The sequence below is a fragment of the Syngnathus typhle genome, linkage group LG8, assembly GCF_033458585.1.
Source record: "Syngnathus typhle isolate RoL2023-S1 ecotype Sweden linkage group LG8, RoL_Styp_1.0, whole genome shotgun sequence".
Classification (NCBI taxonomy): Eukaryota; Metazoa; Chordata; class Actinopteri; order Syngnathiformes; family Syngnathidae; genus Syngnathus; species Syngnathus typhle.
In genome coordinates, this window is record NC_083745.1 from 7189284 (window position 1) to 7214378 (window position 25095).

General features: G+C 40.6%; 3 protein-coding genes and 1 long non-coding RNA gene across 5 annotated transcripts in view; 2 read left to right on the forward strand and 2 right to left on the reverse strand.

Annotated features, from left to right (window-relative positions):
* eys (eyes shut homolog) overlaps nt 1-2375 on the forward strand; it is a 96066-nt gene extending 93691 nt beyond the window's left edge. The window contains 3 exon segments of the mRNA XM_061285634.1: nt 12-184; nt 304-462; nt 944-2375. Coding sequence (XP_061141618.1) covers nt 12-184; nt 304-462; nt 944-2130 — 1519 coding nt within the window. The 3' untranslated portion in view covers nt 2131-2375.
* Nucleotides 2376-4085: 1710 nt separating this feature from the next.
* phf3 (PHD finger protein 3) lies at nt 4086-13424 on the reverse strand. 2 transcript variants are annotated; one of them, XM_061285286.1, is made up of 16 exons: nt 13267-13424; nt 12126-12376; nt 11772-11888; nt 10388-11696; nt 9792-10041; nt 8960-9011; nt 8644-8758; nt 8386-8542; nt 8162-8278; nt 7914-8042; nt 7685-7829; nt 7424-7610; nt 7196-7343; nt 6534-6623; nt 6207-6402; nt 4086-6128 (listed from the first exon to the last, which is right to left on the reverse strand). In XM_061285286.1, exons 2-16 carry the CDS (start codon nt 12358-12360, stop codon nt 4459-4461), a joined length of 4917 nt encoding a protein of 1638 aa, XP_061141270.1. In that variant the 5' UTR covers nt 12361-12376; nt 13267-13424; the 3' UTR covers nt 4086-4458. The 2 variants fall into 2 exon arrangements, with proteins under 2 accessions (XP_061141270.1, XP_061141271.1); XM_061285287.1 differs by having other exon boundaries at nt 12126-12372; nt 13267-13423.
* A 477-nt stretch (nt 13425-13901) lies between these two features.
* Nucleotides 13902-15812, reverse strand: LOC133157865 (uncharacterized). The gene is made up of 3 exons (XR_009715093.1): nt 15580-15812; nt 15151-15352; nt 13902-14242 (listed from the first exon to the last, which is right to left on the reverse strand). It is a non-coding gene; the product is annotated as an uncharacterized LOC133157865 (long non-coding RNA).
* Nucleotides 15813-16698: 886 nt separating this feature from the next.
* khdrbs2 (KH domain containing, RNA binding, signal transduction associated 2) overlaps nt 16699-25095 on the forward strand; it is a 28149-nt gene continuing 19752 nt past the window's right edge. Inside the window, exons 1-2 of the mRNA XM_061285385.1 lie at nt 16699-17069; nt 23944-24071. Of these exons, the coding sequence (XP_061141369.1) occupies nt 16898-17069; nt 23944-24071 (300 nt within the window). The 5' untranslated portion in view covers nt 16699-16897. The remainder of the gene's footprint in view (nt 17070-23943; nt 24072-25095) is intronic.

Consider the following 25095-nt stretch of genomic DNA (forward strand, 5'->3'; position numbering starts at 1 on the left):
TGCTCCTGCAGTTGCCAGTGCCCTTTCGGATGGAAGGGAGCGCTCTGTTCAGAGACAGTGTCGGTGTGCGATGCGGCGCACGCTCCCCCGCCTTTGTGCACGCACGGCTCCACCTGCATCCCTCTTCCAAATGGATATACCTGTCAGTGCCCCCTGGGAACAGCAGGACTCCACTGCGAGAAAGGTCACACCATCAAACCCAATCTTCATCATTACACGTGTTTTTCTTACCCTGTTCATTTTGTCAACAAGGAAGCACTTTTGCTGTTCAATTATTTAACTGCTCTATTGTCCCCGTTTCAGCTGTGAGCATCAGTGATCCATTCTTCAGTGGAAAACATTCCTGGATGTCATTCCCCCCGATGAAAACGAGACATAGGACTTTTTTACAAATGCAGTTCCAAGCGTTATCACCGGATGGCATCCTTTTCTACATTGCACAGCATCTCGGGGATAGACCTGGTAATAATAATTTGACCTCTCTTGTCGACATCACATCATATACAGTATATACATATAAAGTGACACATCAATTTTGCAACAAGACAGAAGTAAGCAATATGAAATACATGTAAATAATAAACATCACATTATAGTACATAGTTGGTTGACTAAGCCCATCCGTTTAAATGACATTAACACAATGGCTGCCAATGCTTGACTTGTTTAATGGTCTATGCAACTCTAATGTACCATATTTGACGGTCTTTCCTTTTGCGGTACATCGGATTTACAACTGTTTTTTTTTCTTCTCCTTTGACTATTATTCACTATGGGTTGTTTGCGTAGATGTCGCTGGACATCAATTCAGTCAGACTTGCCAATTTACTGAGCAGTTGCAATGGAAGACATCCATCCTAACTGTTGATTGTTGGTATTGTTTATAGTACCATTTAGTTGCCCGTCTTTCCCCAAGCAACTTATATTTATTTCCTTTCTGCAGGGGACTTCTTCTGCCTCTCTTTGATTTCTAGCTTTGTCCAGCTGCGGTACAACCTGGGAGACGGTCCTCACATCCTGCAGACTCTTACTAGAGTAAACCTGCATTCTAAGAGCTGGCACACGGTCAAGGCAGGCCGCATTGGTCAGCGGGGCTTCCTAATTTTAGATGGCAACGAGGTCAGACACAATGTAGCCCAGGGGATGAGCACACTGGATGTTGCCACTGACATCTTTGTCGGCGGCGTCTCATCTCTGAGTTCCGTGTCCACGGACGCGGTCGAAGGAGAGCCAAGGGGCTTCACTGGCAGCATCAGAGAAGTGGTTCTAAACGGACTTGAGTTGGAGTTGACGGAAAAAGGGGCTCTTGGTGGAGCAAATGTCGGGGATTGGGATGGGAGCGCCTGTGGGTATAAGGTGTGCCACAATGGGGGCCAATGCAGGGTAACAGGAAGTGACTCCTTCACGTGTGACTGCCCGGCATCATGGACCGGCCCAACTTGTAATCGGTCTCTAAGCTGTGTTAATAATATTTGTAAACATGGTTCCATATGCTCTCCTGTTGGTCCGACATCATACACCTGCATTTGCCCCCTCGGGTGGGGAGGGAAGTATTGCACCAGAGAGGTAGCAACAGACACTTTAAAGTTTGTGGGACACTCGTATGTGAAATACATTGATGTAAAATACAACCGAAGGGATTTAAGATCCACTCAAGTTTCTTTTATCTTCCTCACCAACACAAGTGACGGTTTAATCATGTGGATGGGCAAGGGGGGACATGATGATGATGACTTCCTAGCAGTGGGACTGGAGAGGGGAGACCTGAAAGTTGTACTTAATCTCGGGGAGAGAATTTCCCTCCCGGTGACTTTGAAAAGTCCGACACTTTGCTGCAATAAATGGCACCATGTGTCCATTTTAGTTCACAATTGTGTCGTTCAAGTGCATTTGAACAACAATAGAGTCATCCTGGAGGATGTGGATCCAATTGGGAGATACATAGCTTTGAATTACTGGGGGCAACTCTACTTTGGGGGATTTGAAATGAACACAAACGTATCCGTCGTGACATCTGGGCTGTTTTCGGGGGGTTTTGAAGGAAATCTCAGAAATGTTTATTTGTTTAATGAACCTCTTCTGTTTTCAAAAAGCAACGAGGGCTTTAATGTTGGTAATGGAACTGAATAAATAAGGGGGACTTTTTGGTGAGAGTTCAACACTCTAGAAGATAGAGCATTCGAAGGAGTGTGCATTTTGTGCTCTTATAAGATATTACATCAAAGAAAAGGGAAGGACGGTAAAGAGGAAAACGTGTTATAAAAATATTCGTCCTGGCTGCTCATTATACTCGGAGCAAAATGGTTAATGAAGTATCGGGCAATTACATACACAAATTTGTGCTAACCAGGTGCTGAAATTAAGTACATGTCAGATAATGCAAAATGGTTCATGAAAATCCTTGTCCACCAACAAACATACACAACAGCTGCTATATATATATTTATTATATATATATTATATAGCTATATATATAATATATATAGATATATAATATATATATACACTACCGTTCAAAGGTTTGGGGTCACAAAATTGTTTGGGTGACCCCAAACCTTTGAACGGTAGTGTAAATATAATAAAATATTATGAATTAAATATTATAAATTATATTTTATATTTGTATAAGATTATATATAATCTATGAATATAAGTATACATCTATATTATAAGATTTTTTACACAGAAGATTATATAATCTATAAATAATTATCTAAATAAATATATACACTACCGTTCAAAAGTTTGGGGTCACCCAAACAATTTTGTGACTCCAAACTTTTGAACGGTAGTGTATATCTATATATATACATACTATTCAGACAAAAATGACCATGTATGGTATGGCTATTTTTGTATTGTTTTTTTTAATGACCATGTAAGGCTTTTTGTAAAAAAAAAAAAAAAAAAAAGTATAGGTAAGGCCTATTAGTGTAAAAAAAAAAAAAAAAGACCATGTATGTAATATAAGATAGTAAGGCTTTCTTTAGGAAACTGCTGAGATGGATAACGTTTCTTTATACTTGTATAACGCTGCAAAGTGCTCCTATTTTTTCTGCTTCATGAATAAAGTTGTGTGATGGTGACAATTTCATTTTGGATTAAATTTACATGATTTCATATAGTGCAAGCGGTGTTGATTTTTAGATAGGAAGGCAATCAACATGACAGAAGAGATGGTGTTGGACTTTGGATGTTCCATTGCACTTCTATAAAACAAAAACAAAAAAAACAGCCATTATTTGTTTCATTTCACACAAGGATCTTTGTTAAGATAAGATAGCTCATACTGGTAAAACTGTATTTGTAGTCACTTTCATGTACATTTAAATAGAGTATAGCAGTGTTGTTTCGGTAACTGTATCTTTAATATACTGTACTTACTGTACACAGAAATTTGTTTTTTATAACAATAAAAAAATGAATTAGCTTTATTACCAACTGTACATACACACGTGCAAAGGCACACTTCATTTCTATAGTATATTACAAGCCACAAATGTACAATGCTTTTCCAGTAGAAAGTAAGACTATAAAATATTTAGAGCAATTAAAACGGGACCAACGTGTGAACACAAGATGTTGCTCAATAGGTGCCTCCAAAAAGTTTTTGTGGCAAACTAGCTTTTAGCTTAGAAAAAACAAAAAACATTTCGGCCCTAATGTCCTTCAGCTTAGTAACAGGAGGTTAGAAAAAGGGATGCAACGGGTCGGTGGAAATATATCTAATTATAAAAAAGTAATGATCTAAAATCTGAAAATGGCCCTTTTTATGAATTGGGTGTAAAATGTATCTACAAGTCAAGTCCTTCTTAGTCACACCTCGATAGGAAGGCTTACTCTGAAACGCAAATGGATTTAATTTTTTTTGTTATTGTAAGAAAACGAATAACTGTGCAGCAAGACCTTCTATAATAACAATTAAAAAATGTTGAGGAGCCAGATTAGATGGCGCGGGGCATCCTTGCGATCCCCTGGGATGGGATGGTTGAAGTGGCTGGGGAGAGGGAAGTCTGGGAGTCCCTCCTAAAGCTGTGCCCGGATAAGCAGAAGAAGATGGATGGATGGATGAATGGATGGATGGATGGACAAATACAAAAAAAAAAAAAAAAAAATGTTGTTTTGTTGTTGTTGTTGTTGTTGTTGTTGTTGTTGTTGTTGTGTTGTCGTGGGCTTTACTGGGTGTAGCAAATTGAAAAAAGCAAGTTCAAGTTCATAACCCTTCTAAAACAACAGAAAAACTCATAACTCCACTAAAAAACAGCTTAGCTGGTCATAACAGAAGTCTCTTTCTGGGAGGGGGGGGGGGGGGCTTCTGCGCATGAATGACAGAGGAAACAATCGAAACAGCCCCAACAATCTGATGTGGTTTGAATCGGAGAATGAGTTTCATACAGCACCAAACACATACTACTAGGACTTGTTTTCTTTTAAAAAAAAAAAATGTTTATAAAACAATTACATGTAGCTGTCCTTTGAGCTCCTGTGGCCATTGTCATAATCATAGTCCGAGTCCCGCCGGTGTCGGTGGCGTTCTTTGTGGCGGCCGCTGTAGTCGTCGCTGTAGTATCGCTCTTTCCGCCTCTCGCCGTAGCGGTCCTCAGAGTGTCTGTGGTGCCTAATCCTGTCTCTGTGTTTGTCGTCGTATTCGTGCTCGTGCTTCCTGCTCCGTCCTCTGTCGTGGTGCCTGCTCTTCTTCCCGTGGTCTCTTCGGTGGCCGTGCTTCCTGTGATGTTCCCTCTCCTCGCTGTGTCGCTGCTTCTCCTCCCATGGGTGACAATAAGTGTAGACTTCCTCCTGGGCTTCTCCTTCCTCTTTGGCCTGCGATGGAAGTTGGTCAGCTGGTGGAGGGAGACTCTCGGGGTGCTCCGAGGGTGAGGCGCTCTCCTGGGCCAGGGGTGTGGCATGGTTCTGATCCTGAACATGTGGGTTTTGGAAAGTGTTTGTAACAGATGGATCGTGGTTGCTGCCAGGTACCTGAGGTTGCTGCTCCTCCTGGTGGACAAGAGCAACACTGTTGCATGCTGGGAGGGCTGGCGCCTCCATTTTGTCTTGAGTTATTGTGCCGCTCAGCTGGACTTCAGCAGGATCTTTGCGGTCATCTGGGACCGATTGACTGCCGGATTGGTTTTGGTCTTTCAGTTTGTGTTTGGCCTGAGAGATCTGTAAAAAGCCTTGATGGAATGTTGTCACTGGGCTGGTTTTACTGATGCTCGACATGGGAGCTTGCTTGGCATCAACGGGTGCAATGGGGCTTGTTTCACTGGCTTTGTTTTCTGTCACACTTGAATAGGTGGAAATCTTTTTCAATATCCCACTTAAAGGTTTGAAGGTATTTATGTGCTCTGGCACTGGCTGCGATCCCAACTTGGCTTTGTCTGAACTGAAGAGAAGAGCGATGTCATCCTTCTTGGGGGTATCGCCGCTGCCCACTTCATGCTCTTTTTGAAGCGTCGACAAGTTTTCCAAGAAAGCTTCCGTGGAAACATCTGGAGGCTTATCTCTCAGGGAGACGGGAGGACCTCCCGGTGCAGCCTCAGCATCTTTTCCCAGTGACGTTTTCCCAGCCTCCGTTTGGCTGGATGACTGAGATTCAGCTTGGACAGCTTTCACTTCTTTTTTCTTGATAACAAAGCGCTCTCGAGACGCGGCGGCAACGCCAGCAGCAGCTGGACCCTTGGAGTCCCCGCTGGATGGCACCCTTGGTTTTTGGGCAGGCTGGACCTTGTGAGTGTCAACCAGAGGCTTTCCTCCAAAATCTGGCAGCGGCGGGAGTATTCCACCCCAGCCGAGTAACACACCTGGAAGAAAACGCAAAGGCTTAAGGGATTCCTGGCTGCTGTTGCCTGCCGCAGATGGTTCTTCAAAAGACTCTGCGATGGGCTCCTCTGCATCCTCTGTAGTCTCAAGTATTTTATCCTTCTCGCTTTTATTGGGAGTGGTCAAGGAGGCCAGGAAGAGTTTCTCATCTTCTTCTTCTGCAGGAGTTTCTTTGACAGATACTGGGACGGGCTTGACTTCAGGCGGTACCCTTGTTGCTTCGTTCATGTCAACAGGAATATAATCTCTCTTCGGCCTCTGACGAATTATCAGTCCCAAGAGAAGATTTGCTCTGTTGTTTTCCAGACCTGCCAAATCACATGATAATTACATTTGTGTTATGGGACTTTGTTATTCACAGAGAGAAACCTGCTTGTACTAATCACCTGGTCCATCAAAAGGCACAAGCTGATGTGGCACTTTTTCAGAAGCACCCAAAGGAATAAGATACATGTCCTTCACTTGTTTGCGGTTGTTTGACACCACGCCAAAGCGCTTTCTGCTGCTGAAGTAAGCATACAGGAGAGTGTAGGAGATTTCATCTTCTTCGGTTACAGGGGAGAAGCGAATCAGGCACACTTCCTTTAAGTGTAAAAGAAAAACAAACAGTGTGTGTCAGGAAAGTAACAAGAAAAACAAACAGCGTGTGTCAGTAAACTAACAATCTATAGAGGCAGAATTTGAACGGAACAAGATGTCAAAATACGACTTACTTTAGTTCCTGTAGCACGTATCTTCTCCAAGTAGTCCCACACGGTCTGCGGACTTATCCTTCCACCAACCTGAATACTGTCAGGAAGATCCTATTGGGGGCAGGGGGGTAGTGTTAACTAATCATAGGTTACATATGTCATTTTTTGTTTTTAATTGGAACACCCAGTCTTTAGGGGTAAAAATTTGTTGCCATCATACTAAACGTGCCTACTTTTTTTGACAAACGTGATCAAGTACTGACCCTTTATATTTTCAACTTGATTTAGATCTGGCCTCTGTTGGTGCAATTACAAAGTTGAACGTTCTTTGCTGATTTAGTTATGTGATTAATAAGATTACACTGTAGTATAGAATGCATAACTGTGCATAAATGCATAACTGCGTTAGAATGTTCTTTAAAAAGTTCTTAAAAAAAAAAAAGATAAAAAAAAAAATCACACGTCATCATATTCTGTTGGCCTAACTTGTGAACAGTAGGGTGCTGACAAGAAACTTCTACAGGCGATGTGGACCGAAGCCTAATCTTGTGAAAAATTGAGTTATCTCAATGGCAGCAAAGAGGTCGAATCTTTATGGGAATGTTAATAAAGTAGATTTAAGTTTTTAAGTGTAATTCAAACACAAGTGTGTCCGTAGGAGGGTTGTTAAAAGTGTGGCGTACCTGAGTCAAGCTGTCCAGAACGCCTGACACAGGGAAAGCTTTAGTGACAAGTTTAGCCACAGAGTGCATCGTAAGGAAACCTCGCCACAAGGACTTCAGGCTGGAGAGGAACGATGAGTCATCATCTCGGACGGATGGAGGATCAGACCTGACGAGGAAAAAGGAGCACTTCAGCCGCTCTTTTCGACACTAAGCTGCATAAAACTGGCATCGGAAATGACTACTCGCCTTCGCTCGAAGCTGGTGTGAGCCTTCTGGAAGCTCTCCTCTAAGACTGCGAGATGCAAGTCGTCTTCAACAGCAGATGGTGCCGGCGCGCTACCCTCATCGCTCTTAGCAGACGGTCGCTTTGCCACTGATGTCGCAACTTTGACCACTTTGGTGGGCGCCTCTTTCACTGGGGGTGCCATACGACCTTAATTGGCGGGACAAAAACTCAAGTCACTGCTGCCCTTGATGAGTCACGCTTGGGTTCGTGTTGACAGTCACCTGTACAGATTTTGCAGTTGAGGTCAAACAAGTGAGACTTGTGCTTGCTGGTGGTGTCTCTCTCGGTCTCGGTGCTCTCTGTCCGTTTCTCCGGAACAATGGCAGCCTCTACTGGCACTTCTGCGACTTTGACTGGCGATTCAACCTAGGCGGAAATGCGAGGGAGTCGACAATTGAGTGGCACATTAACTTGGGGATGTCACAAATCAAGCAATGGCCCCTTTCTTACCTCTATCTCCACAGGTTCGGGTACTTTCCCTGGTTCTTCACTCTCGATCTCAATCTCCCCTTTGTGTGTGATCTTGGTGATGGGGCGCCGCTCAACCTCTCTTTGCTCTCTCTCAATCATTTCAATTGTCTGTGGAGAAATAACCGGTTATCATTACAAACTGTGGATTTATCAACGAGTATCAAACAGCTTTACTGAGCGCCTCAATGGTCGTGAAATTTAGTTGAGGATGCGTGAATATTACTCACATGCCGGTTCTCTCTTTGCCGCCAAGCAGCCAGTTCCTTGGAAGCCAGCTCCTCTGGACTCATTCGGATCAGATTAGCAGGAGATATTTCTCCCTTCAGAACCTTCCGAAAGAGAACCTGAGTAGTAGGATAAAAAGGAAATCCCTTTTAAATTCTATTCAAACTGTCCTGATTTTGCACTCCATGTTTGGTCTCATTCTGGAGACATTTCCAACTACACTTACATTATTTTTAGTATCTTTGAGGTTAAACATCAAGCTTCGATACTTGCTCTTGTATTTGTTTTCTGTATCTTTATACATGTGGAAGATTTCCCTCTCAATCTTCTTGGCAACTTCAGACGCTTTCTCCGCTGGGACATTCAAATCAGACTCCTTCAACCTAAAATGCAGAGTGTCACAAATTCAGCAACTTTACAGAAATGCTTTTCAAAGCCGTTCATTGAGCAGGCTGTGCATTAGAAATGTACAAAACTTTCCTACCTCTGCATAAGAATGTCTTTCAGAGAATCACGCACACTGCGCCTGATCTCCTCAATAGATGCAGGCTTTTTTGAAGATGCACTTTTACTTTTTGCCTCAAGTTTGAGCTGAATGCCTGTGAGGACAAACAAGCACCAAGGACATTTGCATGAAAAACAAAAATGGAACTGCAACTCAAAGCTTTCCCCCCCCCTCCTTGTTGAATTAAAAAACACTGAAAGTTCAAACACCGCCTAATATATTTGCTATTGATGCACAATTTGGAAATTCATCTGCATGTAAAATAATTCACATATGGAAGCACTGCCTCAAATACCTGTTTTATGATGACTTTCTTTAACATCTGCAGATGATCTTCTAGCTTGTTCCTATTTAAAAAGAGAGCAACCCCAAATTACCTAAGGAGCATTTCAACATTCATAGTACAGAAAAAAAAAAACTTGTAAACAAACCAACATGAAAGATATAAAAATAAAATATGAATGCTCGCCTTTAGAATGACAATAAAATGGAAGTATTTGCCCTTGGCCAAATGTTGGACTCCTAAATTAATGCTAGTTTATTAACAATTGTTTTTTGCACTTCGCAGAGGTGTTGAATGGGAAGCCAGGCAAGGCACTGAATCAATCACAACTGGATTGTACCAGTTACTATCGATTCAACGCCCCGAGAATTAAATGACATCAATGAATGACAATATTCACCCTAGGTATAAAAATATATTTCAACTATGTGTATCTTATATTTACAAATAAGTAAGAAGGATCAAAACATCTCTTTATGAGTCTGCACAGTTTTACACCACTTGAAATTACAATATTTAAACACAGTGCACCAGATGATGTATTTTTGTTTCATGTCATTATTTTTTTGCAATGCAATGGGTGAGTGTATGGCTCATTTTTAAGAGTAGCTACAAATGTTTCCCAGTCCAGCGACCTATAGTAAGCATACACCCATGTGCAAGCCATCAGTGTTCAGGGAAAGTAAAGGCAAAAAAAAAAAGACAACAAACCCTTGTGCAGTGGAAACACTGGCTATGATTAATATCAGACATCACTTAGCTGGAGAAAACACAGCGGAGCATCTTTTGTAATTGAAGACATTTGTTCAACAACTACGCTAAGAAAACCCCCAAGACGACTCACCTTCTTTAAAGATCGGACCCCTCCTGCTGTGGGTTCCTCCGAGGCTCCGGGCTTGGGAGCCTGCTTTAAAGCTGCGGCTTCAGTCTTTATTTCAGGCGCGGGTGCAGTCGACTTTTTGCTCTCCTCCTCGCAGCACTTTAAGCACACGTACATCTGGTCCTCGTCCTCCATCTCGCGTACTTTGAGCAGGTCAAGACCAACGCAGTCACCATGGAACCAGTCCTCACAGCGGCCGCAACCTACCATGAACCTGGAAGGGTGGGAAAAAACAATTTGCAGTTCATTTTCCTGTGCAGCCCATTGTAGACAAACCAGAATTAACTACACTCTTTTGTGACTGCTGATTAAAAGTAAAATCACAAAGACATACAACTTTTTAATAACCTCATGAATGTCAAAATACAAGCCGTTTCGCACTGCGCTTGGTTTCTAGGCCATTCTCCTCTAGTAGGCCAGCATATGCAATTGCGTCCATATTTCGCACTGGTTGCTCAGCAACTACAAGAAGTAGCCCGGCGCCTTTCTGACATTGTAATTCTTTTTCTAACTTGTGTTAGGTCAAAGTTTGAGAAACGTTTTTCGGAGACAAGACTTACATGTTGTTGTGGTGTTTCTTGCACTGACCACAGCAGTTGTTTCCATCCCACATAGACTCGTTGTTGGCAGGTTGTTCCTGCTCCTGCTGTGCCACCTGTTGCTCAACACTTTCTTTCTTGACAGCCGGAGCGTTGTCGGGGATGAACAGCTGCGGCTCATCCACAGAGATGCTTCGAGCAGTTTTACTTTTTTGCTTTTGTAGAACCTTTTCAGGCTTCTTCAGTTTAGGCTTCTCCTGCCCTGCTTCTTCTGGTGTTTTGGAGGAATGGCCCGGACGAGCGACATAGGAGGAGTTCGAAGCGTCTGCTTTCAAGGTGTTGAGAGTATGAGATGGTTTGGTTGGACTGTGTTGTTCAACCACACGAATGCCACTAGATGGCGTCTTCTTCACTGGAGAACTGGGCTTCACTTTGGAATCTCCTGTTTGCATCTTTGGATGTTTCGGGATATGCTCAATTGGAGTGCTTCCAGCCCGCCTTTTTAAATGTTGACCGCTTCTCATCTCTTTGAGAGACTTTAATTTGTGAAGTACATCTCTTTGGACAACTTTGGATGGTACTTTTTGGGAAACCGTAGCTCCTTTAGTCATGTTGCTTTGTCCACCTGTAATTGAACCTTTCTTATTGGAAACGAGATGTTGCTTGGATTGGAGCAGGTTTTGGGCTAAAAGTGGTTTCTTTTCTTTATTGTCCACTTTGTCACTTGAAGAGGTCCCGTTGCTTGGTGGCAATTTAAGACCACATTTTCTGTCATCGACAGGCTTCTGCTTTTTAGCACCAGTCTGATTGTCATCTTTAGTTTCTTGAGTGCACCTTTGTGTTTCTGTCCCGTTAGCCGCTTGGACGTCATTAGGGTTCACATACGGCCCCAAACCAAGTGGTGTATCATCAACACACATATTCTCAGTGACACCCCGGTCTGCGACTTTCTCAGGAACGGGATTCTGTGCCGAGGCGCCATCTTCTGACATCATGGCAAAACCAACATTCGCATCGTAAGAAAAACTACCGTCAAAGTTGGCTTCTGTGTCTTGGAGATAGGACGGTCCAGGAAGTAGTTCAATCTTGAATCCTCCAATGGTGACAGTCAGCCGTTTCAACACAACAGAAGGTTTTAACCATAATCCACCTTCAATATCATTGATATTGATGCGTCCACCCAGAGTTAGTTCTTCTTTCAGCTGTAGGCCTTTTATTCCTTTTTTGATCAGAAATGACTTCTGTAGCCTGTTGGAAGGTGTCCTTGTTGGTCGTCCGCAGGGTACGGTGGCTGTGGTAATATCAGGAGGCTCTGAATCATTCTTTGATTCTGTATAAAAAAAGACAAATGCATGATGTCACCATCTCGCTCACTGTCACTCATAAAATTAAGATTGGGGTTTACCTAATTGTACATCACATGGACGTTTCCTGGGTCGGCCAACAGGTCTCTTGACCGAATTGGTTTCCGTTACCGCCAGGTCACCGCTGAGGCCTGTGGCTGAGGAACCACCACTGAGCTCTGCAATGAAAGAAAGAGGTTTGAGTAAATGGGTGGATTGCAGTAAAAAGAAGTACAAGCAGATGCCTTCATTCTTCAGCAGAATCACACATGGTCTTAGAATAACAATAGTGCACAAGTACTCAAAATGTTGTGTTACAAAAATCATGTCATGGAATTAAATCATTTAAAACTATAAAAAAAAAAATTTATGACTTCATTTGAACACTGTATCCCATGTATTGATCATAAGCGTACCTGCTGAGCTTGAAATTTGGAAAGTTGGGTCCTCAGTATCCAGCAGGTTGAACTGAGAAGTTGCACATCCAAACATTGGATCTGTATCACTCAGCATGTTCTTAAGAGAATCTTCAAGGCAGAGTCCTGACCCAAACTCATTACTGGCTTCACATTCCAGATTTTGACCTATGGCAAGCGTGTCGTCCAACTGGTCACTGGGTATTAAAACGTTAAAAGTGTCCACAATATCCATGAATGCTGCTACCTTCCTGCATGGAAACAATACACCATTTAGATAGCTGTCATGTGGATATTGCAGCTTCACATGCACATTATCAAAGCATCATACATGTAATTAAACATGATTAAGTTAGCAACTGAACATAAATGCGAATGTGTTGCAATAATACTTTTAAACCTTGCCCCCCAAGTGATGCACGTCAATGTTAGCAGTGCTGATTAACTTGTCCAACGAGGTTTTCGCTTCAAATGTCTGACGCCTACTCACACGGTGGAACGATTAATAAGTATCAGTGGGAAATTAATTTCTAATTTAGAAATTCCGACCAGTACCAAATGCAAATCGGCATTTCAAGTTTAAGCGAGCGTGTACACAAGTAGCAGCAGATCCAATCGGATGCATTGAGCGGGTAAATACGAACAGGATGTATTTATTAAACACGGTTTAAGATTGAGTGCTATCATTATTTGGAAACGAATGCAAAATGATACTTATCATGACTAGTTTTCCAAACAGACTAGACATAAGTTGCATGCTACTTAGCACGCGTTGCTAAAGCCGATCTGCAGCTAAGGATCGTATCCATTAGCAAGCTAACGATGACCTGTGGAGGAAGTTTGGTAATTCCTCAAATCTCTAGCTTTGTAGACATATGCATATCCCCAAGAATGTACCCTAGCTGCGTAAATAATAGGCCCGATCGTTCCGGAGAACAAATTGTAGCATGTACAGTTGATGAAACATCAAGAGCGAGGTACGATATGTCAGATATGCTAACTAGGTCGTGCTAGCAAAGGCCTAGGATTGTTTGTAGCCTGGCCACAGCTAACAGGCGTTGCGAGAACACGCCCACGAACATCAAGTTCAGCTTTGTATCACTACATTTGAACATATGAGCGTTTATAAAGGGAGGCTTACCTCTGTCTGACTGCAATGATGTGTCCAATTCGTGCAGGTTACATAGTAACGCGGATGCCCGCTTGCCTGCCTGGCTGCCTCCACTAACTTCCTCTACAGCTAAGCCGTCATTCGTCCCGCTGCCGAAAAGCTCCTGACGATCGCAAGAGCTGTCAGTCACGTGGTTTGTGTTTACAGCAGGTCACTTAGCAGCTGGGAGCGGGCAGACAGTTATTCCTTGATAATATAATAAAATGAAATTAAAAAACCTACAACACTTTTGTTTTTGCACTGTTCTATTCTCAGCCTTATCACAATCTCAATAGTGTTTCTATACACTTGCATCAGCTCAGAAGTTGATGATCACTTCCTGACCCGAGAACCCTCCCCAAAATAATCCTACAATATATCAAAATCTTTATCTAATCACAAAACGAAATCCAATTGGCCCTGAGATCCTTTTTCAAAGGTGATGTGTCCAAGAAAGCGGTGCACAAATCACGCACGTCATAACAACACAATGTAAACATAAAAGACCAATGTACAGAAATAAATACAATGACAATTAGAAAACGACTGATGATTCTAGACTGACATTTACTTTAAAACGCACCCAGGTGCTAAATCTGAGATTTCTGAGATTTTGAATCGTCACAAATTTATCAACAATATCTTAGGGAACAGGTTTGCGCCGCTGTCTCCATGACAACAAAGAACAACAAATAGCAAAAATAGCTGAGTGGAAATTTAAATAAAATAAATACTGTACTGTACTGTAAATGCATTATGTTTAGTAATTTTCAAAATAGGCTAGAACATAACGTGCAAATCGATTTGTTTCATTTTTATTAGCATATATGTGAATTAAGTGTCATTTTATTTGTAAATTTACATGGGGTTGAATTATGATTTTTCTGACGCAATGAAGGCATAACGTACTTGGCATCTACCAGCAGATGGCGCAAAAAACTCTTCAGGTTTCCTCCTGGAGGTTGCACTGTAGAAGAAACACAGAAGAAACGCATCTGATCTGTAGAATTGTGAAATTATATTAATCTTTTATGCAATTTTGAAAATCGCGTTGATAAAACCGAAAGCCTCTGGCGTGGATTTCTGGCATACCCTGTTGCTTTTGTGTCCAGACTGGCAAGAAAAATGATTTTGCCACAGCCCTGAAAAAGTGACTGATTGTGGACCCCTGGGAAAAGGAGCATGTAATGCCATTTTTATTCTGGCCTGGGCCCCTGTTGTGGGATTGGAAATTTTCCTGGCCTAACGCCTCTGTGTTTCAAAAGAGGCTTGGACCACCTAATGGTAATGCAGATTTTAGACAATGGGGGATAAAGACAATCACTTAAAATGGACCCCAGGAAAGAGTGTGGCTTCATGCCATTTTGGAGTCATACGACAGCCGTCTTGGTTTGGAAGGGTTTTTGGCCCTTTTGTTTTTTGTTTTTTTTTCTTTTAATTATTATTCTAGGTCCCTGGTGTGGATTTGGAAAGTTTCCCTGCCGCTCAGTTTTCAAAAGCTGCCATGACCACCAGATGGAAACACAGGGATGATTTTTTTTTCAACTTTTTGTAACATAGTCACAATTTATGAACTGGAGCCTATCTTGCCACGTTACACGCTGGGACATTCACGTTCACATTCTTACCAATGGGCAATTTATCGTTTATGCATGCATGTTTTTAGAATATCAGAGAAAACCTAACTACCTGAAGATAACCCATACTAGCACAAGATTAACCCTACACAGGAAAAGCCGTAACTGGGATTCAAACCCAGAACCTCGGAACTCTGAGGCAGATGTGCTAACTGCAAGGTCACCCTGATGTCCTTCAAACTTTATCATTAAAAAAAAACAATTTCAAATACCCATCCCAGTTCCAAACAATAATTACCATTCCTGATGTGATGCCATTAGAATTCATCCTTCATTCTAAAGATCAATTTATGGATGTTGGCACCTTCTCCATCACTGCCCATGGCAGCGAACCAGGATTAGCAATGTTTTTCACTGATGTCACAGCGCCACAAGATAGTGTCATTCCATCCATGATAATGTCGTCCATCCTTTCTGCTTCTGCAGAGTTGCTCCACGACCTTTAATGACATCACACAATAAACACAACCGAAGATTACATTTTCAAATTACATCTGATAATGCCAGGAAATGCTGAACCTTGATAAGGGTGAGGGAGACAAATGTTGTACTTGAAACAGCCAAGGAGAAAAGTGCATACTGTAGTCAAACTATCCCAAGAATAGTTGATTCACTGGTTTTCCAGAGCAGATGACTCCAGTACACAGGCGGGGATTATTCTGCTTACCTGCATCAAACACTGCGTTATCTTCCAGGGCCCGTATGGCTGAGTCGACAGCATCCAGTCCTGCTCCTCCTTTTTGCAACCCAGCAAAGCCTTCACGTGCCGCTGCAGAGACATCAAGTCTTTGAATCTCACACCTGTCATGGATGGGTAAGAAGTCTACACTGCAATCTTTAGATTAAAGTTCCAACAGGAAAGTGCAACAAATTAAAGTTTAGGTATGTACTATACGAGGTTACATATGCACTAATAAAAACAGGCTGTACAGAAATAATGAAGGTCAGCGTATCAAACTGTATCAAAATATGCAGTACTGTTTTTGGACACTTGAGGTCGACATCAATCCACCAAAGAATATTATACCCAGTGAGGGGCACACAAATATACATCTTGACTTGGGAGTTTCATTTATTCCAAACTTGTAACTAAATCTCCTTCTTGTATTAAACTAATTGGCCCCATTTAAATGAATTAAAACGCCCCCAAACACGAAAAAAGTAATAATGTTTTTGTTATGATTTTAAACAGACTATGGTGTATAAAGAGAATAGAAATAAAATATTTTCATAGAGTGTAGTTATTGTAGATACTAACTGCTGTTTTGGGCATTTTCATAAAATCTTTACAGAAATTAGTAAAACGGTTTTCCAATGACGTTAAGCACTTCCAGGTGGAAAAGCACCACCAGTAAACAAATTTCAATGCTTCAGAAAATGGGGTAAATTACTTGACCCCCCTCCCCCTTTATTAGCAATATTAATCTACAAAATTTACATTAATGCTTAACCTTTATGTTCACAACAGTAATCCTAAACCGCTTGATTAAATTGGAAAACAATGAAAACTAATTAAATGATCAATTTTTCTCTTTATCTAAGTTTTCTTTGTGCAAGCTCAATGCACAACATTGTGCAAGTTTTGCAGCTTTTGTTAAAACAAGTGGGAGGAGGAGGAGGAGGAGGAGGAGGAGGAGGAGGAGGAGGAGGAGGAGGAGGAGGAAGAGGAGGAAGAGGAGGAAGAGGAGGAGGAGGAGGAGGAGGAGGAGGAGGAGGAGGAGGAGGAGGAGCGGTGTGTTTGTTCTGCGGCACCCCCCAGTCCCAGCACATCTCCAATAGTGTTTAGGAGGGGCGGGGAGCAGCGTCCAGTGTGCACCCAGTGAGCGTAAGCTTGTGGTGTGGAGCTGGAGAGGAGAGGCAAGAGTGGAAGAGATGGGCTCACTTCTATGAATCACAACCTGCAGGCAAGCATCCCGGACACCTTGGAGGACAAAATAATTTGAGGTTTTTTTTCCCCCTTTTTTTTTAAAGGGAGGAATCTGCTCATGTTTGAGTCTGCAGCTGCCAACACCAGCAACGAGGAGCGAGATCGTGCGACCTGCTGTGTGCAAATCTGCACTGATAGAATGCATCAGAATAATTACGTACCTGAACTTGTAGCTGAGAAAAACACTTTGGAACCTCAGTTTGGGCATGCTCTGCGCCTGCTTGCAGAAGGTAAATCACTCTATACTACACAGTACGTACTAAATGTTTCCTCATATATGCATTTTTTTTGTTTCACCCTATTAATAATTAGCTGATGATCTATTGTGAAATCAGAGAGCTTCTAGCCATGCAATGCAAATTATGAAATAAGTTTGAAAAGTATAGTTGATGTGACACGAGTGCAATGTTGTCATTTCAGCAAACTTACAAATATGTTTAATGTTCACCAAACATGCATTAGAAGTAAGAAAGCAAACTACCACTTCACTCCTGTTAATTTGAACAGTGTACACATATATTAGAAAGTGCCTCTTGTCTGTTGTGAAGACCAAAATTCGAGGCCAACTTTCTAACAAGGTCTTTTGTTTGCATGCTGAGTAAAATTGTTTTCCACAAAGGACTCGTTTCCGCTTCCCAATGTAAACACAGAGACAGGTGCTTTGCAGTGATTTACCCTGCATTAAACGTGCAGACGAGCCATTAGGGATTCATTCATTGTACTCCGGCAATGTGTCATCTTTATAGCATCCTTATTAGTGCAAAGAAATACACAGGAAATAAAATCAACCGGTTCCTTATTTCCATTGTCTATACCTGATCTGTTCTTACATTTTTAAGCCTTTTAAAGTGGTATAAAGATTTGACCATTGTGGTAATTTAATGAATAAATGCTCATATTAAATGGTCATCTATTTAAATTATTGCAAGGATGTTTAGCTAAAGAGCAGGGGTCACTAACCTTTAAAAAAAAAAAAAAAAAAATTGGATAATGATTGATGTGAAGAGCTTCCAGTTTGATACACACTGAAAAACACATGCTGAACTTTAGTAGGTGATCAGTGAAGACAAGTCATCATGTTAATGGCTTTCTGGCTTTATAGCAATAAAGTTAATGTCTACATTTTCAAGTGTTCACCTCTATAGCATTCTTAGTGAGCTATTTATTCAACCAGTCTGTGGGCTACTCACGTGGTTCTTGGGGGCTACCTGGCATCTGCGGATCCACGAGGATCACATTGATAACCCCTAATATAGAAGAAAGAGGAAATGTGAGGAAATGAATGCATTTAAACATAACAAAAAACATGGAATTTAGGACTGCAACAACAACTATGTATTTCAAATATTTAATTATTGTAAATTTTCTCAATTAATTGATGATTCGAATAAAAAAAATGTTTAAATTCTATTCCATTAGTAACAAAACATTTCATATTGACTCTTGATGATCTATAATTAACTCAGTTACTGGTTTGGTCTGTAACATGTCAGAAATGTTGATCATTGTTTTCCAAAGTCAAGTGTATATTTCTTCATTAAGATTCAACACAAAAATAATCAGTCAGCTTTCATAAAGAACAGCATAAATGGGATAATATTTGCTGTTGAGAGGCTAACATTCTGAGCATTTGGACAATTTTAAATTAAAGACAGATATCTAAATGATTCATTGATTATCAAAAATAATGGTGAATTTGATGTTTTAGTTGTCGATGAATCGATTAACTGTTGCACCTGTGGTGGTATTCCACTGATGCATATCTTTGCAAAGTGTTGTGCATTCATGCGTCAAGTCAAATTCACACAATAAATGCTCAAGTCAAAGATAAAGAAGAAGCTTAATATAACTTGCATACAATCTGTATCTAGGTAACTGTGTGTTTCCTCCATTGGGATGCAGAGTGGAAGCATCCTGTATGTTTGGGAATGTGTTGATGAAACACCTGACTGTACTGCACCCCCCTCTCACTGGCATACAGATACGATCACAAATAGGATCATCTGGCCTGCAGTCTGCCAGGTGGACTCAAATATCAACAGACATCATCATTGTTAATCATCATAAGCCACTGTGTAAAGATACAGGATATTTTACTCATGACGTAGTATGTCACAAAAGGCAATTGGAAGTCAATGTTGGGCTAAGTGAAATAAAACCCTGAGGTTATTAAAATGCAATCTGGGTTATTTCTCAAATTATGCTGACAGACTGAGATTGTCCTCCTAGGCCTGAAAAACATTGTGACACGTGAAACATATATGCATCCGTCCGTCCGTCCGTCCGTCCGTCCGTCCGTCCATCCATCCATCCATCCATCCATCCATCCATCCATCCATCCATCCATCCATCCATCCATCCATCCATCCATCCATCCATCCATCCATCATAATGGTGATGAGTCCTACCAAAATATCTACTTGAACCCACACCCATGATAACATAACCTTCTTGCATAGGGTGAATAACAATATCAGGAAAAACATTATTTTGCCCGATAACTAACTTAACAGTTTGTCTTTTCAATTTGTATTAAGTGCTCACTTTCTTCCAATACCCTTGTGTGCCTCATGATGTACGCATGCTTTGGCAGTTATTTTTCCTATGGGTCTAGTTGACATTGTCAAGAGTCTCACTGGCGACATGTCCAAATAATTGCTTGAAGGCACAATGATTATTTAAAAATAATGTTACGTATCTGAAAATATATTTATAATGTTGTGTGTATGAGAGGAATGGCATCATAAAACCGTTTAGGTTATCTGGGCACTGTTCTTTCTGTTTAGATAGCTATCCAAATGTGATGTGACTTGTCCTTTTGGCATTTCAGATCAGTGGCAGCAACACTCTGTATTTGCATTTAGAAAATTGCAAATTGTAGTCTTCTATGTGTGCTGCTAATTTTTTACACCACAGAGTAGAGGGAATAAATTACAGTTTCTTAGAATTCCAGACTGATGGACATGCTAAAACTGAATTTATTTTTCTGACATGTCACGGAGCAAACCAACAAATTGACAGGCAATGAAATATTTGTTAGTTGCAGCCCTAAATGAACAAACTGCAAAAATGACATAATTGGATACAAAATTACGACACAAGTACTCACGAAAACTTTTTAATGCCTACATAATTATTCCAGTGATTTAATTAATGCATGACAAGTTGGTAACATTTTGTGTTTTTGTTATAAAAAAAAAAAACTAGCATCAGAATGTCAACTAGCATCTTTGTCAAGGGCGTTGCGGCGGAACTTCGTGTTGTTCTAGTGTATATGCTGTGATGCTCAAAATGCCCAATGTTGAACTACAATACAGAGCTTTGCCCTGAATTCTAACAATATACTCATGTTGTAATGTCCCTCTCTTATTCACAATTTCTTTCCTGTTCATATTATATTAGAAGTCAGTCTCCATTCGAGTGACAGATAAAAATAACCTTGTGATCCATCAAAAGGACACACAAGTTATATCCCGGGGAAAGTGAAACTCTGCATTACATTTTCAACATTAATCTGACAAGGTTATCAAAAGCGACTCACAATGAATGTTTAGCTCCATTATCGTTCACTTTCAAGGTCTGGAGCATTCCAAGCAACTCTAATGAGTGAATGAACCAGAGAATGGAGATGGGCATAGCTGTACCTCTTCGGGGATCATTAAATGCAACGTCAATGTCAACGACAAAAGGAAGGCTAATATTTAAATGCACCTAATGCTGCGGTCACACCAAATGTGAGTGGAGTTACTCTTGCGATGCCATGAAAGATAAAATAGGGCTGTCACTCATAAATAGTTTTAGAATTGATTATTATATCAATTCATTGGATGAAATTTTATTTTATATTACAAACCATTTGTTTCCCAATTACTATGGTTTATTAATCAACTATTGTTGTTTATTTGGTAACATGAGAGGGATTCATGTTGGAAATCTTTTTGACACAGATTCAGTTACTGGTTTGTGACCACATTTTGACATGCCGACATGCAATAAAAGCAACGCAACAAATGGTATTGCAACTGAAAAGGATAAATTGGAGCAGATGTGACCCTGATAACCTTTTACATGACTGTCAAAAGTGAACCCACTAACCTATCAGAACGTCTGAATCACATGGCCAGTCGTGTCTAAGACTCACAGCGGGTTGAAAGCGTTTGTCACATAGTGCGCCATTAAATAGCAGACAACACATTAATCACCTGCATCGGCAGTCCGTCCGTCCGTCGCTCGCTCATGAGCAGGAGAGCGGAAGACAGCTCTGTTCAACTGGCACCCACCCACCCACACACACCTGGCCTAGTCTTATGGATAATGCGTAAAAATCAAACCTAAAAACAGCAGGGCAGTTTACCGATAAAGATTAGGTGTGTTCATCTCAGGAATCGGCAAACACTTGCTGCATTAATTAGCAAATCATAAATGATATATTCCATAAGCACTGAACAGCGCTTGTTTGCTTTGCATTTACTCATTAAAATAAATTGGCAAACTGTTATGCTGATCTTGCCTTCTTGACAAATGTTTGCATTATGACAAGGAGGGAGAAACGTGCCTCTCGGGTTGCAGCTACTAATTCATTACTATTTTGTATTCCTTAAAACTGTCAATTGGGCTTTTGTGAACTATAAAAGCCACACATATGACAAATGGTTTGTTAGAAATAAAATAACAAAAACAGTCATTTTTGGGATTTTGTTTTTTACAACTTTCACTATCACCAATATAAATAACAAAAGAACACCATCGTGACTAGATTTCCATAGTTGGCTTGCTTTTTCACATCTCATTTGTGTGTGTGGTAATTGGTTTTTGCTCTCCTTTTAAAATCACTTTTTCACTGCAGTAGATAATTCTAAAATGGCATTAAATTTTAATTTGTACATCATTACTTCATAATAGGCCAAACAGATTTCAAAAAGCGCGGCTCAGTCAAAAACAGCAAGAGAATAAACACTCAAGCTTATTGTGGAGCACCCAGCCTGCCCCGCTTTTATTTTGTTTGTCAAAAGCAAAAAATGACAAAGCTAATTCCTCTTTTCAGTCTGTTCAACCAACAGATTACGGCGGTAAATCATAGCATGCTTACAGCCTGTTTTGTCTTTGATATAAAAAAGCAATCAGTTATTGAAGTAATTTGATTTATTTAGCTATTTAGATTCAAAGACTCAATAATTGTAGCTGGGGTTGTTTTGTTTTTAGACCCTTTTCAGAGTTAATTTAATGGCTACACCAACACATTCAGATGGTGCATTGTGTTTTAATTCAACCTGACTTTGTAAACACTTTTAGTTATGCATGGCTGACCTCAGATGATGCATAATGCACTCATGTTAGACACTAATTTTTTGGGAACTTTTATTGAAGGATTTTTTTTTCCCTAGCGTTAGCAAAAGCCAATGCTCGAGGCATTTAATACAACAAATACCAATGATGCAAACATCTTAATCAAAAGATAATGGATAAATGTATCAAATGTTATAGATTGCTGTAAAAATAGTCAAATTTGAGTAAAGCACAATGTAGCTCTCTGTCTTTAGAAAAATGTATCTTCTCGTTCTTCCAATTGCATTAAGTGCATTAAGTTTCTTTTTTTGTTGCTAGTTCAAAATTTCTATTTCCCTTTGTTTTGGTGTCTGGGAACTAAAACTAGAGCGGGCTGACTGCGCACACAGTGTGACTTCTGAATTGCACAGTTACATACATTTATAGTTACATTTATCCCATAGTTGACCATTTAAACCCTTCTTTTTTTCAAAATTCTTCTCATCTGAGCAGCACTGCTAAAGGAGTTTTGGCCATTGCATCAGAGCGGATCAAGAGCACCAGAATAGTAACTCAGAGTTGAAATGATTCGTTTCCCCCAATGAGGTTTTTCTTTTATCCTGAGAGAATTGAAAGCAATGACCTTCCGTTCACTTTCTTGCTCCTCTGATCTCTGCGCTCACGCTGCTCCCGTCCACATTTTTTTTGGGGTGGAAAAAAGATGATTCTCGTGCGAATGTTTTGCCACATTTGTTCAGTGTAAGCCGATTTACTTTTCTTGCACACAAACACAATCTTCTTGTGGCAGGCTGCAGACCACAAGAGATGCACCGTTCCGGAAAACAAAACTCCTCATAGTCTTTTGAAAACATCATTGCTGCACACAAACGACTGGCCATTTGCAAATGACCAATAAATCAATTTACAAATACAAAATAATAGTTATTTCAATAAAAGTACCAAAACAATCCATGACAATCATCAGCTCAATAGTGGTTGTAACATGGTTCGTCACAGGCAGATTCACAGATTAAACAGATTTTTATCCACAGGAAGCTTGTTTAAAATATCTCCTCTGTTCTCAGACACCTGTCTTGAAGGTGTTGATTACTTACACTGTTGATCTCAGCGTTTTTCATCATGATATGCAAGCACCCTTTCATTTCAGTGCCTTTAAATGTACTGATGTATTTGATAATACTTGAACACATGAAACCCGTATACAGTTTAAATTGGAGAGGGTCCGTAATCTCTTTACTTCCATTTCTGTAAGAATACAGCAAATCATTGTGAGACAAGGATACAAAGGAACACTTGGGAAAATTCCTGCACTACTTGCTTTTCATCTCATTTCTGGATCCTCCACAAGCATCTCTTCAGAGTCATTTCACAATTGTGGCTCAAATGCATTTAAAGACTATCTCCAGGAAGTCATGACTGAAGAGTGTTTTGGATCATTTTTGCCATGCTGATGCAGTGTACTGTTAAGATTGGACACATCAGATGACTGTTGGGGCCAATTTACAGAAGAATTTCCACTCATGGAAATAATACAGAGACAAAGTGCACTTTGATCGAAATCAATAATCTGCAAATATGATCTTGTGAGCGCTGATAGATGCAACCCGCACCACCTCAAACAACTGCTCTCCAATGACATCAAGCAACATGGAAAAGTCGTACCAGAATGTGCATAGTTACATTTCTCCCAAAGTATTCCCAGAGAGAGACTTCTTTTAGTCATCACCCTGACTTTTTTCAGTCACCCTGACACCAGACTAGACAGCATTGACTGACGCACAGCACAACTAATAATCTCCTTTGTTTTCTTCGCTGCAGAAATTGAAAAGCACGAAGGTGATGAACTGCAAAAAGATGGTATCATGAAGAAATACCTTGATATTATCAGCAATAAAAACATAAAGCTGTCGGAAAGAGTTCTCATCCCAGTGCAGCAGTATCCAAAGGTAAGATGCAAACACCGTATGTCTGGCATTTTTTCAGTAATTAACAAGCCCTTAAAATAACAGCCTAGAAATCAGGGTGCACGGTAATAGCTGGTACTCAGCAGAGTACCATGTCTGTCGTTAGACTCGTTAGCATGGCATCCTGGATCCCTGGCGTATAGAAATTGTTGGCCAAACCAACACGCGTCTCATGCCTCTTTTTTATTTTTGGCCTAACAAACAGGGCAGAATGTTTCAGTCCAGCGGGCGCCTTTACAGAATCCATGCATTAATGAACTTTCACGATCAGTCTCGAGAAAGTCATTAATCCACCGTGTGTTCAGTAAATCACTCATTTTATTGATTTTAAATCATTAAATGACAGAAAACGTACTTCCCTTTTCGGTTCAATTTGACAGTGGATTTAAAGGAATGGTGGTGTGATACAGCTAAAGAGAGAAAGAGAGTTAAAAAAAAAAACTCCACGGCAAAGTGTTTTTTAAAGTGAAGACTACACATTATTGAAGAATTAAGAGCTGCATGCTCTCCTTGCTATGGTGCTCAATTACATTCACCCACTGATGTCTGGTAGCTCCAGTAGGTAAATAAGTTCTTGATCAGATAGTTAATGAAAGCACAACAGAGCCTGCAAATAACAAGAGCTATGAACTTTATACTGAATCAATAAAATGATAAAAGGCACAAGGAAACAACATGAGGACCCCAATCAGAAAGCTTGCATAATTCATTGCACAGCCCCCTTAGGCTGGATATGGATAAAAGAAGTTTTGGATCTAAGTTTGTGGAGCAAATCAAAACTAACAGCCTTGACCAGGTGTACTCACAATCCGAAATGGCCTCAAAGTCATTTCTCGAGCTATGTGTATATATTTTTGGCTTGGTTCTCATTGAGCCGTACAACTAATTGGCTTCTTTCCATTTCACACTCTCAGCTCACTTTTGTCTTTGGTACTGTTTCCTCGGTATTCAATAACATCCTGCCTTGGTGGCAGAGCAGTAGAGAAATTTACAAGACATCATAAAT

What these genes read in the sequence shown, in the direction of transcription:
- phf3 (XM_061285286.1), bottom strand. Translation starts at nt 12,360, where the DNA reads ATGGATATTGTGGACACTTTTAACGTTTTAATACCCAGTGACCAGTTG. An exon ending in GGCAAAGAGAGAACCGGCAT is followed by an intron (nt 8,043 to 8,161) that starts GTGAGTAATATT and finishes ATTTCTCCACAG; the next exon opens with ACAATTGAAATGATTGAGAG. An exon ending in TGTGCCTTTTGATGGACCAG is followed by an intron (nt 6,129 to 6,206) that starts GTGATTAGTACA and finishes GTGATTTGGCAG; the next exon opens with GTCTGGAAAACAACAGAGCA.